The sequence below is a fragment of the Chelonia mydas genome, chromosome 2 (genome assembly GCF_015237465.2).
Source record: "Chelonia mydas isolate rCheMyd1 chromosome 2, rCheMyd1.pri.v2, whole genome shotgun sequence".
In the NCBI taxonomy this organism is placed as follows: domain Eukaryota; kingdom Metazoa; phylum Chordata; order Testudines; family Cheloniidae; genus Chelonia; species Chelonia mydas.
This window is the reverse complement of record NC_057850.1, coordinates 115478098-115496295: the sequence shown is the minus strand read 5'-3', so window position 1 is coordinate 115496295 and position 18198 is coordinate 115478098. Positions and strand designations below refer to the sequence as shown.

The 18198-nt window shown below is 46.5% G+C and overlaps 1 protein-coding gene across 1 annotated transcript in view; it reads left to right on the top strand.

Annotated features, from left to right (window-relative positions):
* CDYL (chromodomain Y like) overlaps nt 1-18198 on the top strand; it is a 205055-nt gene that overhangs the window by 88917 nt on the left and 97940 nt on the right. The window contains exon 2 of the mRNA XM_037893212.2: nt 4137-4803. Coding sequence (XP_037749140.1) covers nt 4137-4803 — 667 coding nt within the window. The remainder of the gene's footprint in view (nt 1-4136; nt 4804-18198) is intronic.

The following is an 18198-nucleotide window of genomic DNA, read 5'->3' as shown; positions in this document are numbered from 1 at the left end:
AGCCTACAAATTTGCAATCATCTAGCATTTGTTATGCAAGTGGGGAACTGTGACTTCTGCCTTTCTGCCCAACTCTGTTGATCCAGACATACTGATGAAATGAGGATGGATTTTAAGCAGTCGGCTGCAACTTTTATTAACTTAAACACAGGGCAAGGGTACCATCCATCTATCACCCATACCTTCATATACTAGGTATTTAAGTGGTTTCCATGCGGGGGTTATAAGGCTCCTACTATATAACCCATAACTCAAGGTAGGCACTCCTCACTCTACACTCACCTCCTTCTGAGTCCTACCACACATCGACATTGTGAGGGGGACAGAGGGTGCAGAAAGGTGGTGAGCTCAGCCTGCGAGGGCCATAAGGTCTGAACTCTTCTTCCCAGTACACCCATATCCTGTCTGTTTGTTTTGTCCACCTGCTATGGCTTCTCTGGCATTGAGATATTAAGCTCTCTGAGGTAGATATTGTTTTCTATTGCTTGTCTTTACGGTGCCCTGATCCTTGATTGAGATTTATAGGCATTATCATATAAATATAGTAGACCATCAGAATTATGAACACCAGTGTTATAACTGACCGGTCAACCACACACGTCATTTGGAACCAGACTTACGCAATCAGGCAGCAGCAGAGATTAAAAAAAGTGAATATAGTACATTGCTGTGTTGTACATAAACTACTCAAAAATAAAGGGAAAGTTTAAAAAAAAATTGACAAGGTAAGAAAACTGTTTCTGTGCTTGTTTTCATTTAAATTGAGATGGTTAAAAGCAGCATTTTCTTCTGCATAGTAAAATTTCAAAACTGTATTAAGTCAATGTTCAGTTGTAAACTTTTAAAAGAGCAACGATAACTTTTTGTTCAGAGTTCTTTTCATGCTTTTGCTGCGTCTGCTCTACAAATCATCTGGATAGGGGAAAAAAATTGTATTTATTGTTCAGCAATTTGTCTGTTATGTTTTTGAGGTGTCTTCCTGTATGCAGGTTGTCAAGGTTCCTTCCCCACTCTGAACTCTAGGGTACAGATGTGGGGACCTGCATGAAAACCTCCTAAGCTTACTTTTACCAGCTTAGGTTAAAACTTCCCCAAGGTACAAACTATTTTACCTTTTGCCCTTGGACTTTATCGCTGCCACCACCAAACGTCTAACAGATATATAGCCGAGAAAGAGCCCCGTTTGGAAATGTCTTTCCCCCCAAAATCCTCCCAAACCCTACACACCCTTTCCTGGGGAAGGTTTGATAAAAATCCTCACCAATTTCAATAGGTGAACACAGACCCAAACCCTTGGATCTTAAGAACAATGAAAAAGCAATCAGATTCTTAAAAGAAGAATTTTAATAGAAGAAAAAGTAAAAGAATCACCTCTGTAAAATCAGGATGGTAAATACCTTACAGGGTAATTAGATTCAAAACATAGAGAATCCCTCTAGGCAAAACCTTAAGTTACAAAAAGACACAAAAAGAGGAATATACATTCCATTCAGCACAGCTTATTTTCTCAGCCATTTAAAGAAAACAGAATCTAACGCATATCTAGCTAGATTACTTACTAAGTTCTAAGACTCCATTCCTGTTCTGTTCCTGGCAAAAAACATCACACACACACACACACAGAGAGAGAGAGAGAGAGAGAGAGGCTTTGTTTCTCCCTCCCCCCCAGCTTTTTAAAGTATCTTGTCTCCTCATTGGTCATTTTGGTCAGGTGCCAGTGAGATTATCCTAGCTTCTTCACCCTTTACAGATGAAAGGGTTTTTCCTCTGGCCAGGAGGGATTTTAAAGGTGTTTACCCTTCCCTTTATATTTATGACACAGGTGTAATTGCCTACTACTTTAAAAGAGCATGTACTTAGTATTTGGTCATTCTTGAAAGATGTAGCCCCTGTTAGGTGTGTTCATTATGAAGATTTGACTTAGAGAATATAAATTTCCTTACTGCTATCTGTAGCTCATCTTCTCTGAGGTTAGTGCTTTTTTATCTTTGTTTCAGAAGCACAAGAGAAAGATGGAGATAGGAAGACAGAGTCATCATTACTACTCTCTGACAATACAAGACCAAGATTCTGGTGTTTTTGTGTTCTTTCATCTTGCTTTCAATTTAACATTTCTGGTTTACACTGACAAGCACTTCTAGGTAGTCTGTGTTTTAACAATAGTTCTTGATAGCTTGTTCTTCCTTACATCCATATGGTAAACTTTCTATTCATTCACTCTGAGACAACATTTTTGTTCAGGCTGTTTTCCATATATTGTTTTATGGAAAAGTGAACGCCTTGATTTCATATTCTGATGTCTAGCCCATTCTCCATCGGTCCCATGAATGTATAAAAGAGTAATATAATCTGCTCTAAAATAAATTATAAATATTTCAAGTATTCTTTGTTTAGCCATTAGAAAATGTCACTAGTTAAATGTTTTGGCAGTTTGAAACAAAATTTGTGAAAAATAGTATATTGTAATAGTAGTAGTACCATATATCTGAACAGTAAAGTAATGTTTATTAAGGGAATTCTGGTAAAAAGCTTCTATTGGCTTTAGTCAAATGCAGATATGTAAGAATAGTCAGCTGGGTCAGACCAGTGGTCCATCTAGACCAGAGCGAATGAACAGAATAGGGAAATTGAGTGATCCATTCCCTGTTGTCCAGTCTCAGCTTTTGGCAGTCAGAAGTTTAGGGACACCCAGAGCATGGAGTTGCGTCCCTGACCATCTTGGCTAGTAGCCATTGATGGACCTATCATCCTTGAACTTAACTAATTCTTTTTTGAACCCAGTTATACATTTGGCCTTTGTAACATCCCGATGGTTGGATATTTATGGTAGTGTACCTGCGGTCTATCACAAAGGTCTGTTACAGCAGGTCATACAGATTTTACTGTAGGTGAAGTTAAAATGATTATATAGTCTAAATGAAGCAAACATTTGAAGTTCAATACAATACACAAACATGCAATTTTAAATACATAAATTCAAAACTAAGAGGTACATTTAACACAATTTGTTGTCAGCTGCAGTATGATTCAACAATAATGTTTGCACTTTTATATTGCCTTCCATTCTTCTAATCACTCCATAGACATTAATTTAGGTTAACCACACACTTGTGAATTAGATGTGTAGAAGTATCCTTCAGAGATAATCCTAGATACATGCATTCAGTATGGTCATACATGGGAGCCCCTAGCACATGATGGGTCAAAGCACTGAGCAACAATAAAGTAAAGTAATAAAAGCCCCTTTTAAAAAACAAAACGTATAAACAAAAACAAGGAGAAGATGGAGGAAAGGGGAGCATCAGGAGCATCATAACAAAAATAGGATAGGATGGAAGGGGTGAGCAAAAGGCACCTCCTGTGGGGGAAGCGGAACAGAAGAAATCCTTTGGCTGTTCTTTCACTGCCTATAAAAGTAAGATAACTATCCATTCCCATTTTAGAGATGAGATAACTGAGGCACAGTGATTTGCTCAGGGACACACACAAGTCTGGCAGAGCCGGGATCAGGACCAGTTCTCCTGATTCTCAGTTATTTGTCTTCGCCAGAAGAAAAGCTTTCCTCATGTAATGGCACATATCCTCCCTTGATTCCTGAGCTATACAGTGTCCTTGATCACCAAAGAATATATCATTAGGATCAATAACTTCACACATGACTCATGCTAAATAAATAGATTATCAAACAATATTAAATCAATATGTTTTGTAAAATAAACAGTTTGCTGTCTAAACATATTAAATCATTTTTTTCCTTAAAGTTAAAAGAACTCTGGCCTCATCGAAGTCAGTGGCGAAACGTCTCTTAATTCCAATGGGCCAAGATTTCACTCAAAGTGGTAACTGAGATATGCTATATTCAGATTCATGTACATACAAAATATTTTCTGAATCAGAACATTTTTGATATTCCAGACAGATTTTATCAGATGGAAGTAACGAGCTGAGGTACATTAAACTGCATTGCCAGTCATCTGTGGAAGAGTACAATCTCACGGTAGAATCATAAAAATATTTTAATCTATATTCCTGTAAAAGTGTTCCATGTGCATATAATCTCATGTGCAATTGCTCTCTCGTATTTTTTCCTCTTTACATCTAAATCCATGTTTAACTTTTAATTTTCCTTTCAACAGGTAGAGAGAATTGTTGACAAGAGGAAAAACAAGAAGGGAAAAATAGAATATTTGGTGCGATGGAAAGGATATGAGAGTGAAGATGACACCTGGGAACCTGAACAGCACCTTGTAAATTGTGAGGAATATATACATGAATTTAATAGGCGTCACAATGAAAAGCAAAAAGAAAGCACATTAACCAGGACAAACAGGACCTCTCCAAATAATGCCAGAAAACAAATTTCTAGATCTACCAATAGCTCTTTTTCAAAGACGTCACCTAAATCTTTAGTGATTGGCAAAGACCAGGAGTCAAAAAATAATCAATTGTTTACTGCCACCCAGAAGTTCCGGAAAAACAATTCACCATCTCTTTCTGGCAGGAAAAATATGGACCTTGCAAAATCAGGTATTAAAATCCTTGTTCCCAAAAGTCCTATTAAAAGCAGGACAGCAGTTGATGACTTTCAGAATGAAAGCCCTGATAAATTGGACCACATAGAACAGGATCAAGAAGACTCTGTAGCACCAGAAGTGGCAGCAGAAAAACCAGTGGGAGCTTTATTAGGACCTGGTGCAGAGCGTGCTAGGATGGGGAGCAGGCCAAGAATACATCCATTAGTGCCACAGCTACCAGTGCCAGTAACAGCCACAATTGCATCAGCATTAACAATAAATGGAAAAGGTAAGTGTGTACGTTTGACATTTTATGTAGATTAGCCTTTTGGCTGGAATCTTTTGTTATTTGTCATATGCAAACAGTTACATGTTCAGCTGACCTGTCTGAGCAGTATATCGATTGATTGAGAGAATAACTGCTGTACTAAACCAAATCTGGAGAATTTCACAATTGCTTTATTTTAAAATAACTGTGACTGCAGAAGCCTTTGAGGAGTTTGCCAGCTTTTGCTTTCTTCACTGAATTCAATTGGAATTTATGTTTTAAAAATCAACATAAGATACATTTGTGTTTGACTTGACTTTAGTGTACCGTTCCCAAAGATTACATCATTGCTTTAAATTTCTCTAAATAGGTGAGACTCAAATTTGTCATGAATGCTAGGAATATAAACGATGGAAATAGTCACGTAATTTTTAGTAGGGGTTCTTTACAGTGGTTCTCTCTCTTTTGGTTTACGTATCTTTTGCCTAACTATTGCTTGGAATAAAGCCATCAGAATGGTATGGTTTAAATAATAATGTTCTTATGGTTGGTTTCTGTGCAAATTTGAGCCGAATGGGCAGATATATGCACTTTCTTTCTGAACTGCATTCTGTCTCTTGCATTCTGATTAAATTTATCAGTATTTGGCTGTATATTTCACTTTACATTGAAAGTTTATTTAGATTAAAGACCAAATTTACTAGTATCTCAATGACCTGCTATGAATTTATTTAAGTGGTTTTACAAAACTTGAAACGCCATAAAAGGACAAACTGCTTTTTAATAATTGAAACCTGTTTAAAAACTTCATGTTCACCCCTTTGGTTTCCCAAGTCTTTATTCTTTCAAGGGGAAGAGTACACCAAATAACTGTAAACATATTTAGACTCTTCTGTACAATTGTAAATATTCTTCAAAGTGCACTTTTAGGGCTACATTTTCAAAAGTGTAAAATTGCATCTGCAAACGTGATGCAGAGGCCAAAATCTGCAGGTGTACTATTGAGGCTGGAGGGATGACAAAAATGTTTTGGAAACTAAGAATTGGGCCTTGCAAACGTAGCAGCTACAGGCACAACAGATGGGCACAAAAGAGAGTGTTCTGAGGACTTCACTTCTGCCTGTAGCTCACACACATTGTTGATCCTATTCAGATTTTCTGAAAACCCAGGCACAATAGGAAAGCAGTGGGCAGTGAGGAACTCATTCTAGAAGCTGCAGTGTCAGGTCACAAACCAGTCCACTGTTCTTCAGATGAACTAGGGAGTCATTTTAATGCACGCTTTGGTGGCAGGACTCTTTAACTCTTGCTGTGCGTGGGCTGAATGTGGAATGTGAACCTCAAAGGACACAAACAGAAGCTGGAGATAAACATAAGAGACTTCAATGTATGAAACTCACTGTCAATAAGTCGCTGGTGTAGATGAACTAGATGTGTGTGCACGTGCAATGGTTTTGTGATAACTGATATGGTGAGGAAGTATTGTATGGATGCCCACCGTGAACTGACAAATGTACTCTCTCTCCAGTGTAGTTGCCTCCTAGCATCCCGAGAAAGAACCAGAGGAAACAAGGAACCTTGTCAGGCAAATCACTGGCCACAAATGACAAAACCATTTTCAACATCCAGTCCCTCTAAACTAGTAGTATTGGCAATATAGGGGACAGTACAGTGCCTCCAGTGGAAGAGGAGGAGAGAGGAGAATTGCATGGAGTCTCACAGGAATAGAAATGAAGGATGCTTCAGTCATGTAGAGGATAAGTGGTATTGTGTCAGGTCCACATACCTGTATATTTGCTAAGGTATCACTGTTTCTCTCAACTGCTGTTATGCATTTCAGAGGATGTAGATACGCTGGCCAGGCAGTCAACATACTGTCATGTCAACCAGACATCTTCTCAGGAATGTCTTCAGGAGCCCACCTATTTACACTTAGGATTGTGGCACTGTGTGAGTGTTCTGGCTCTCCTCTGTTTCTTCACAGGTGCAGATACAATAGGACAAAAAGGAGTGGGGGCGGGGGGGGAACGGAATGTAGTCAGGAGGACTAAACCATGCGATATTTTCAGAACAAACTTATTATTAGAGCTGGTTGGGAATTTTTCAGCAAAGCACTTTTTGTTGGAAAATGCCAGATCGTTGAAACTGAAACTGTGGGAAATGATCGATTTTTAACATATATCTGGTTTCAAAAAGTTTTTGGAAAAAAGTTTCAAATTTGTCAGAATGGGACGTTTTGACATTTTTCAAAACAAAAGATTCAATTTTTTCAGTTCAAAACTACTTTTAGTTTTAAAATTTAAGCTAATTATAGTAAAACATTAAATCACTAGGCTGAAATAAAAATAAAATACTTCCAAATTATGGACGCACAAGGTTTCGATTGACTCGTACCAAAATAATTTTCAGATTGTCAGTTAATGAAAATCTTCAAGATTTTGACCTTTTGAGATGGGAAAACCATTTACCACCCAGCTCTACTTATCTAATGTACACTGAGAACACATACCTTGAAACAATGCATGTGCAAGGGAAACCCAGGGCCTAGATCATTATTATTAATAATTTTATTTATTTGTATTACTGTAGCAGCTAGGATCACTAGTCATGGGTCAGGGCCCCATTGTGCTAGGTGCTGTACAAACACAGAAGAAAAGATGGTCCCTGCGCCAGAGAGCTTATAGTTGAAGAATATGGCAAGAGACAACAGATGGATACAGACAGATGGGGGAGTGTGAGGAAAGAATGAGACAATATTCATCAGCATGATAGGCAGTGGTCTCAGAACATATGTTAATAAGTTTTTTGTAGACATCATGGACAAAGGAGAAAGGGATGTGAAGCAGGATAATGAGATACCTTTGTGGGTGTTTATGGGCAGTTCCTCCCAAGCATGAGAGATAGCATGTGAGAAAGCACATGTTTGAAAATGTAATAAGTGCCCAATGGAGGCTGGCATTGTGGGCCAATCCAAAGCAGGAGTCAACATCTCTGTAGCAAGTGAGAGATTATGGGTATGGTGGAGAAAGTCTGTAAAGGGCCTTGAAAGTGAAGACAAATAGCTCCTGTTTGATGCAGTAAAGAAGAGAGAGCTGGTGGAGGAATGCAAAGAGGGGTGATGTGATCAAAATGACAAGCTAACAAAATGATCTTTGCAGCAATATTCATAACTTCAGATACAAAAACGATACATGCATTACCAAGAGGATAATCGTGTTCAGTAAATCATAACTTTTCCATTGATTGTTTACATGATACACTTTGTACCAGATCTGTTGCAATTGACTAATGGTGGCAATATTAATGACATAACTGGTCATGTTCGAATCACACAGCCTCACACAAGTCCAGAGAAAAGAAAGTTGCAGTAATTGATACGTGAGATGGCGAGAACCTGGATAAGGTTTTAGCTCTGTGGATGGATAGGAAAGGCTGTGGCTTAGAGAGATTATGCAGAAAGAATCTGCAGGATTTAGACATAGCCTGGATGTGAGAACCTAATGAGAGGTTTGAGTTAAAGATGATGCTTAGGTTAATGGCCTGCCTGACAGGCAGGATGGTGGTGGTGTCCACAGTGATCAAGAAAGGAGGTAGGGTGAAGATTAAGAGCTCTGTTTTAGCCACATTGCACGCTAGCTAATGGGTAGACATTCACAAGCAGATGTTAGAGGAACAGGCCAAGATTTTATTTTGGTCAGAAGGAAACAGGTCTCTAGTAGAGAGGTAGATCTGTGAGTCATCAGCATAGAGGTGGAAGCTGAATATGTGTTTGTGGATGAGAGTACCCAAAGGTTAAATGTAAAACCAGAAGAGAGGGGGACCAAGGACAGAACCTTGTGGAACCTCCACAGAAAGCTAGAAGGGAGGATGAGGAGGAATCGCTGAAGGACATTCTGAAGGAGCAATTAGTGAGGTAGGAGGAGAGGACAGAGTAGCAGAAGCCAACAGAGGACAAGACTTAAGAAGAAAAACACGATCAAGTCTGTTAAAGACAGCCAATGGGGGTCAAGGAGAAGGAGGATGGAGTACTCATTATGAGTGTTGGTTAGGAAAAAGTCATTAAAGAGTTTGATGAGAGCAGTTTCAGTGGAGTTAAAAGAGCAAAAGTCAAATTGTAGAGGTTGTAGGATGGAATAGAAAGAAAGGAACTCTTTTTTCCCCCTGAGAATATAAACATGCTTGAGTCTCTTCCGTTTTTTTTTTTTAAAGGTAACCCACACTTGACCTCGCTTCCATCTCCAACCTCTTCCCCATCTCCCTTTCATCTCTAAGTTCATTGAACATGCTGTCTACAATTGCTGTCTGGAATCCCTCTGTCACGGAGTGTGGGGGAGTCCAGGCCCTGCACCCCTCTTCCTGGGATTCACTGAGACTCTCAGCCAGCCAGTAAAACAGAAGGTTTATTGGACAACAGGAACACAGTCCAAAACAGAGCTTGTGGGTACACCCAGGACCCCTCAGTCAAGTCCTTCTGGGGGAGCAGGGAGCTTAGACCCCAGCCCTGGGGTTCCCTGTGTTCCTCCACCCAGCCCCAACCTGAAACTAAACCCACCGAGCAGGTTCCCTGCTGCAGCCTCCGTCCACATTCCTGGGCAGAGGTGTTACCTCCCCCTCCCCCTCCTGGCTCAGGTAACAGGCTCTCAGGTCTCCCGTCCCCAGGGCACATTCCCAGGTCAACACTCCCCCCTCCCTGCTGCGTCACATCGTCACATCTCTCCCCCCTTCGAGACTGAACTGAGCGGGTTCACTGTGACCAGTGACCTGGGGAAGTTCGGGGCCCCCTCTCCGGGACAGCGCATCCGCTATCAGGTTGGCACTTCCCTTCACATGGACCACGTCCATGTCGTAATCCTGCAGGAGCAGGCTCCACCTCAGGAGTTTGGCGTTGGCTCCTTTCATCTGGTGCAGCCAGGTCAGGGGAGAGTGGTCGGTGTACACGGTGAAGTGTCGCCCGAAGAGATAGGGCTCTAGTTTCTTGAGGGCCCACACCATGGCCAGGCACTCCTTCTCGATGGCCGCGTAGTGTTGCTCCCGGGGTAGCAACTTCTTGCTCAGATACACGATGGGGTGTCTCTCCCCCTTTTCATCCTCCTGCATTAACACCGCCCCCAGTCCCGTGTCGGAGGCGTCGGTGAACACCACAAAGGGCTTGTCAAAGTCTGGGTTTGCCAGAACTGGGCCACTGACCAGAGCCTCCTTCAGCGCCCGGAAAGCCTCCTGGCACTGCTCGGTCCAGACCACCTTGTCTGGCTTCCCCTTCTTGCATAGCTCAGTGATGGGGGTGGCTATGGCGCTAAAGTGGGGCACAAATCTTCGGTAGTATCCTGCCATCCCAATAAAGGCTTGGACCTGCTTTTTGGTGTGGGGAGCGGGCCAGTCTCTGATCACCTCCACCTTGGCCGGTTCTGGCTTTAGGCGGCCGCTCCCCACCCGATGGCCCAGGTAAGATACTTCAGCCATCCCCACCTTGCACTTCTCCGCTTTGACAGTCAGCCCAGCCCCCTGGAGTCGGTCCAGCACTTGTCTAACCTGGGACACGTGGTCCTCCCAGGTCTGGCTAAAGACACAGATGTCGTCAATATACGCCACGGCAAAACTCTCCATCCCCCTCAGGAGCTGGTCCACCAGGCGCTGGAAGGTGGCCGGCGCTCCCTTGAGGCCGAAAGGCAGGGTCAGGAACTCATAGAGCCCCAGAGGGGTGATAAAGGCCGATTTCAGCCGGGCATCTGCATCCAGCGGCACTTGCCAGTAGCCCTTTGTAAGGTCCATGGTGGTAAGGTACCGAGCTCCTCCCAGCTTGTCTAGGAGCTCGTCCGGCCTGGGCATGGGGTAGGCATCCGATACAGTGATGGCATTGAGCTTCCGATAGTCCACACAGAACCGGACGGACCCATCCTTTTTGGGGACCAGCACCACCGGCGAGGCCCAAGGGCTGGCCGATGGCTGGATCACCCCCAAAGCCAGCATGTCCCGGACCTCTCTTTCCAGGTCCTGAGCAGTTTTCCCTGTGACTCGGAAGGGGGAGCATCTTATCGGCAGGTGCGACCCTGTCTGCACCCGGTGGACAGTCAGATTAGTGCGTCCAGGCTGGTTGGAAAACAGCTGTCGGTACGGATACAGCACCCCCCTGACCTCAGCTTGCTGGGCAGGGGTGAGCTGATCCGAGAGGGGAATTGTTTCCAGGGGGGAACCAGCTCTGGTCCCAGGGAACAGATCTACTAAAGGGTCATCTCCCTGCTCCTCCCACTGACCACACACAGCTAACACCACATTCCCCCTGGCATAATATGGCTTCATCATATTCACATGGTACACCCGGCGGTGGTGGGCCCGGTTCGACAGCTCCACCACATAGTTTACCTCATTGAGCTGCTTGACGACCTTGAACGGGCCCTCCCAGGCGGCCTGTAGTTTGTTCTTTCTCACGGGGATGAGAACCATCACCTGATCCCCGGTGGCGTAGGCACGGGCCCGCGCCGTGCGGTCATACCAGACCTTCTGCTTCCTCTGGGCTCTGGCCAGATTCTCCCTGGCCAGGCCCATGAGTTCAGCCAGTCTCTCTCGGAAGGTCAGGACATACTCCACCACTGACTCTCCATCGGGAGTGGCCTTCCCCTCCCACTCGTCTCTCATCAGGTCCAGGGGGCCCCTCACCCTCCTTCCATATAACAGTTCGAAAGGCGAAAATCCGGTAGACTCCTGGGGCACCTCCCTGTACGCGAACAGCAGGTGAGGTAAGTACTTGTCCCAATCCTGCGGGTGCTGGTTCATAAAGGTTTTCAGCATCATCTTTAGCGTCCCGTTAAACCTCTCCACCAGCCCATTGGACTGGGGGTGATACGCTGAGGCCCAGTCGTGCCGGACCCCACATTTCTCCCACAAGCACCGGAGCAGGGCCGACATGAAGTTGGAGCCTTGGTCTGTCAAGACTTCCCTGGGGAACCCCACTCGGCTGAAAATGGTCAGGAGCGCATCTGCCACGGTGTCTGCTTCAATGGAAGCTAAGGGCACTGCCTCGGGGTAGCGGGTGGCGAAATCTACCACCACCAGAATGTATTTCTTCCCCGACCGGGTCGTCTTGCTGAGAGGCCCCACGATGTCCATGGCCACCTTCTGGAAAGGCTCCTCTATGATGGGCAAAGGTCTCAAGGCCGCTTTCCCCTTGTCCCGGGCCTTCCCCACCCTCTGACAGGGGTCACAGGATCGGCAATACTGCCGGACGGTGGTAAAGACCCCGGGCCAGTAAAAGTTCTGTAGCAACCTCTGCCTGGTGCGCCGGATTCTCTGGTGCCCTGCGAGGGGGATGTCATGGGCCAGGGACAGGAGCTTGCGGCGGTACTTCTGGGGGACCACCAGCTGCCTCCTGATCCCACAGGACTCCCCTTCCCCTGGGGGAGCCCATTCTCGGTACAGGAACCCCTTCTCCCACAGGAACCTCTCCTGGCAGCCTCTCCTCATGGTCCGTCCCACACTGAGGTCGGCCAGGTCCCTGAGCTTCTGCAAGGAGGGATCTTTCCTCAACTCGGCCTGGAACTCAGCGGCTGGGGAAGGGATGGGGCCCGGTTCCCCCTCCGTGGCCAGGTCTGAGGCCTCAGCCTCTCTGAGCCGTGCCCCTCGGCGCTCCCTCCCCACCCGAGTAGGGTCTCGCGCCTCCAGTGTGGTACCCTCCCCAGGGTCAGGTCGCAGTGCCCCTCGCCGGCTCTGGCTACGGGTCACAACCAGGGCGGTCTGGGGGTCGCTTGGCCAGTCCTCTAGGTCTCCCCCCATCAAAACTTCAGTGGGCAAATGGTGGTGTACCCCCACATCCTTGGGGCCCTCCTTGGCCCCCCATTTCAGGTGTACCCTTGCCACGGGCACCACCCGATCTGGGGCCACCACCTCGGGCCGGGCCAGCGTCACCTCCGCGCCCGTATCCCAGTATCCATTGACCTTCCTCCCATCCACCTCCAGGGGAACAAGGCACTCTCTACGGAGGGACAGCCCCGCGCCCACCCTGTAAACTGAGCACCCTGAGTCCAGAGCCTCCAGCCCTCTGGCGGGGCTGGCTGGGGGTACTCTTCCCTCCTGAGCAGGTGGCAAACTGGTAGCCCCCCTTTCCTGGGTCGCCTGCCCCTCGTCCAGCTGAGTCCCTACCCAGTTAACCCTGGGTAGGTTGGGTCTGCTCAGTTTGTCCCTGAGCCCGGGGCACTGGGCCCGTACGTGGCCTCTCTGGCCACAGTGATAGCAGCTCAGGTCACGTTGGTCCCCTCGAGCGGGTCGGAGGGGCCCAACACCAGGCGTTCCCCTTTGGAGGGGGTTCTCCCTATTTCCCCGCTGGGAGGCCCCATGGTGACTCTCTCTCTGCATCGGGGGGGGCCTGTTCTTTTGGGATTCCTCCCGGCTACCCCCTGACCGACTGTTCACAAACTCGTCGGCCAGCTGCCCTGCGTGCTGGGGGTTCGCGAGCTTTTTGTCCACCAGCCACAGCCTCAGGTCGGAAGGGCACTGTTCATACAGGTGCTCCAGTACGAACAGGTCAAGCAGGTCCTCTTTAGTTTGGGCCCCCGCTGTCCACTTGCGGGCATATCCCTGCATCCTGTTGACCAGTTGTAGGTAGGTGACCTCAGGCGTTTTACGCTGACCCCGGAACCTTCTCCGGTACATCTCGGGGGTCAGCCCAAACTCACGGAGCAGGGCCTGTTTGAACAGTTCATAGTCCCCTGCCTCTGCCCCTGTCATCCGGCTGTACACCTCTACGGCTTTGGGGTCCAGTAAGGGGGTGAGGAACTGGAGCCTGTCTGCAGGGTCAACCCTGTGCAGCTCGCAGGCATTCTCAAAGGCCGTCAGGAAGCTGTCTATGTCCTCCCCCTCCTTCCGCTGGGCCAGGAAGCACTTATCAAAGCTCCTTGCAGTCTGGGGTCCCCCCTCACTCACCGCAGCCGGGGCCCCACTGCTCCTCAGCCTGGCCAGCTCCAGTTCATGCTGTCTTTGTTTCTCCTTCTCCTGCTGCTCATGTTGACGCTCCCTCTCCTTCTCCTGACGCTCCCTCTCCTTCTCCTGACGCTCCCTCTCCTTCTCCTCCTGCTCATGTTGACGTTGTTTCTCCTTCTCCTCCTGCTCACGTTGACGCTCCCTCTCCTTCTCCTGACGCTCCCTCTCCTTCTCCTCCTGCTCATGTTGACGTTGTTTCTCCTCATGTTGACGTTGTTTTTCATGATCCTCCAGCTCCCTCATTTTCCTCTCCCTCTCCCATTCCAGCCGCATCCGCTCCAGGGACGGGGAGCTCCGCCGGGAGGATCCCCTGCTGGCTGCTGGGGTCAGGGTGCCCTCGGTATTCGCTGGGCTTCCCCCAACCCCTCCCCCAGGCATAGGTAGGAAGGGTCTCGGGGTGTCCTGGGCAGCAGTCTGACCCCTCCCAGCCTGGTCAGGCCCCAGGGCCCACGCTGCGTCCGCCGGGCGGCTTCCCTCAGGGACAGGGATCGGGTCATCCAAGCGATCCCTCTCCTCCAGCTGGGCAATCAGCTGTTCCTTGGTGGACCTCCCGATGCGCAGCCCCCTCTGCCTGCACAGCTCCACCAGGTCGCTCTTAAGGCGTTTAGCGTACATCTCCCTGCTGGCCACTCGCAGGCCGGGCAGCTTTCCACGGTTTCCAGGAAAAGCCCCTAGTGTGCCAGTCCTTCTTGAGGTCACCACCTCTTTGCCAGGGTCGAGCTGCAGACTCCTCCGCCCCTGGGACCGCTCGCTGCAATCCCCCGGGGGACCCTGTTACTGCAAAAGTTCTTCTCTCTGGTCACACACTCCCAGGGGTTAACCGCCCCCTGAAACCGTCTCTCTCTGAATCTTCAGCACACCTGGTCCCCGTCAATCCCCCTTCGTTTTACTGTTCCCCAGTCACTTACTGCAGGAAGCGCCGTTCACGGGGTGCAGTAGATCCCACCGCTGCCACCAGTTGTCACGGAGTGTGGGGGAGTCCAGGCCCTGCACCCCTCTTCCTGGGATTCACTGAGACTCTCAGCCAGCCAGTAAAACAGAAGGTTTATTGGACAACAGGAACACAGTCCAAAACAGAGCTTGTGGGTACACCCAGGACCCCTCAGTCAAGTCCTTCTGGGGGAGCAGGGAGCTTAGACCCCAGCCCTGGGGTTCCCTGTGTTCCTCCACCCAGCCCCAACCTGAAACTAAACCCACCGAGCAGGTTCCCTGCTGCAGCCTCCGTCCACATTCCTGGGCAGAGGTGTTACCTCCCCCTCCCCCTCCTGGCTCAGGTAACAGGCTCTCAGGTCTCCCGTCCCCAGGGCACATTCCCAGGTCAACACTCCCCCCTCCCTGCTGCGTCACATCGTCACACCCTCTCCTCCAATTCACTGAGGAGGTGGGATCCAGTCAAGTAGGAGAAATAGAGTTGTTTAGCCAGGAAAATGGCAGAACGGAAGGAAGAAAGAATGAATTTATAGTGGAGAAAATCAGGCTTGTCACGGCATTTCTGCAGAGATGCTCTTCAATGAGACAGCAGGAGCAGAGGAAGGAGATGTTGGGGGTTTCCTAGGGCTGGGGATTGGCAGGGAGGACCTTGTTGTAGGAAAGGGGCAAAAGGGTGAAGGAGTGTGAATCATGGGAGAGAATCAACATAAGAACGGACATACTGGGTCAGACCAAAGTCCATCTAACCCAGTATCCTGTCTGCCGACAGTGGCCAATGCCAGGTGCCCCAGAGGAAATCAACAGAACAGGTAATCATCAAGTGATCCATCCCCGATGCCCATTCCCAGCTTCTGGCACACAGAGGCTAAGGACACCATCCCTGTCCATCCTGGCCAATAGCCATTGATGGACCTATCCTCCATGAGCTTATCTAGTTATTTTTTGAACCCTGTTATAGTCTTGGCCTTCACAACATCCTCTGGCAGTGAGTTCCACAGGTTGACTGTGCGTTGTGTGAAAAAAATACTTCCTTTTGTTTGTTTTAAACTTGCTGCCTATTAATTTCATTTGGTGACCCCTAGTTCTTGTGTTATGAGAAGGAATAAATAGCACTTCCTTATTTACTTCCTCCACACCAGTCATGATTCTATAGACCTCTATCATATCCCCCCTTAGTCATCTCTTTTCCAAGCTGAAAAATCCCACTCTTATTAATTGCTCCTCATATGGAAGCCGCTCCATACCCCTAATCATTTTTGTTGCCCTTTTCTGAACCTTTTCCAATTCCAATACATCTTTTTTGAGATGTGGTCACCCCAGTATTCCAGATGCGGGCATACCATAGATTTATATAGAGCCAATATGATATTTTCTGTCTTATTGTCTATCCCTTTCTTAAATATTCCCAGCATGCTATTCGCTTTTTTGAATGCCGCTGCACATTGAGTGGATGTTTTCAGAGAACTATCCACAATGACTCCAAGATCTTTTTTGAGTGGTAACAGCTAATTTAGACCCCATCATTTTAGTATAGTTGGGATTATGTTTTCCTATGTGCATTACTGTACATTTATCAACATTGAATTTCATCTGTCATTTTGTTGCACAGTCATCCAGTTTTGTGAAATCCTTTTGTAGCTCTTCGCAGTCTGCTTAGAACTTAACTATCTTGAGTAGTTTTGTATCATCTGCAAATTTTGCCACCTCATTGTTTACCCCTTTTTTCCAGATCTGTTATGAATATGTTGAATAGAACTGGTCTCAGTACAGACCCCTGGGGGACACCACTATTTACCTCTCTCCATTCTGAGAACTGACCATTTATTCCTATCCTTTGTTTCCTATCTTTTAACCATTACCAATCCATGAGAGGACCTTCCCTCTAACCCCATGAAAGCTTACTTTGCTTAAGAGCCTTTGGTGAGGGATCTTGTCAAAGGCTTTTTGAAAATCTAAGTACGCTATATCCACTGGATCCCCCTTGTCCACATGCTTGTTGACTGCCTCAAACAATTCTAGTAGATTGGTGAGGCATGATTTCCCCTTACAAAAACCGTGTTGACTCTTCCCCAACAAATTATGTTCATCTATGTGTCTGACAGTTTTGTTCTTTACTGTAGTTTCAACCAGTTCGCCCAGTACTGAAGTCAGGTTTACCGGCCTGTAATTGCCGGGATCACCTCTGAAGCCCTTTTAAAAAATTAGCGTCACATTCGCTATCCTCCAGTCATTTGGTATAGAAGCTGATTTAAATGATAGTTAGTAGTTCTAACAGTTAGTAGTTCTGCAATTTCACATTTGAGTTCCTTGAGAACTCTTGGGTGAATGCCATCTGGTCCTGGTGACTTATTACTGATTAGTCTATCAGTTTGTTCCAAAACTTCCTCTAATGGCACCTCAATCTGGGACAGTTCCTCAGGTTTGTCACCTAAAAAGAATGGTTCAGGTTTGGAAATTTCCCTCACATCCAGACCGATGCAAAGAATTCATTTAGCTTCTCTGCAATGGCCTTATTATCCTTGAGTGCTCCTTAACATCTTTATCGTCCAGTGGCCCCACTGGTTGTTTACCAGGCTTCCTGCTTCTGACGTACTTAAATTTTTTTTTTGCTATTACTTTTTGAGTCTTTGGTTCACTGTTCTTCAAATTCTTTTTTGGCCTTCCTAATTATATTTTTACACTTCATTTGCCGGAGTTTATGCTCCTTTCTATTTTTAATCTTTTCTATCAATGATAGAAAGGGAAGAGGGGGCTCAGAGCAGTCAAAGTCATCAACACTGATGTGCTGCAAGTCAGAGAAAGGCTGAGATATCTGGGCAAATGTCCCAGTTATCACTAACGAAAGTGATAAACAATAGAAATTGTGTTCATCCCATGGCATTCCAGTGAGTTTTGATAGCCCAAGCTCCAGCCCAAAGCACACGGTCTACACTGGTATTATTAGAGAATGAGCTTGAGCACAGTTCGCTCCCCAATGCAGTGTAAACATACATTATTTAGGTTGCAGTTCTCAGTACAGAAAGCAATTTTAGCCTTAATTCTTTTCCACTCATTTAACACTAAGATAAAGAAAATTCTATTAACCCCACGCCTTGAAGGCGAATCACTACAGCTATTGATACAGACAGACAGCCTACACTTCTACTGCAAGACGCCCTTCCATGCAGTCAGAAAAGTGGGAGCCAGAATCATCTTAAACAGTACCAAACCAAAACATTCAGGGGCATAGCTCAAGTGTCAGTTATGGAATACAATAGAACAGGTTGGTTATCAGTGCATATTCCAACTGGTTGTCTGCTACACACAGCTGGATGTGCTGAGCCTTAATCATGCAGGAATTATACATGGAGTTCGCTGCTTCTCACCCTTCCATAGATAAGTGTGTACAGAATATAAAAGCATCATTTTAACACTGTTCACCTCTGTTGTTGCAAGTGATTGTCTTCCCCATAAAGAAGGCTGAGCATTTTTAAAACAGTGTATGACTCAAAAAATTTTAAGTCTGTGGTGTATTCT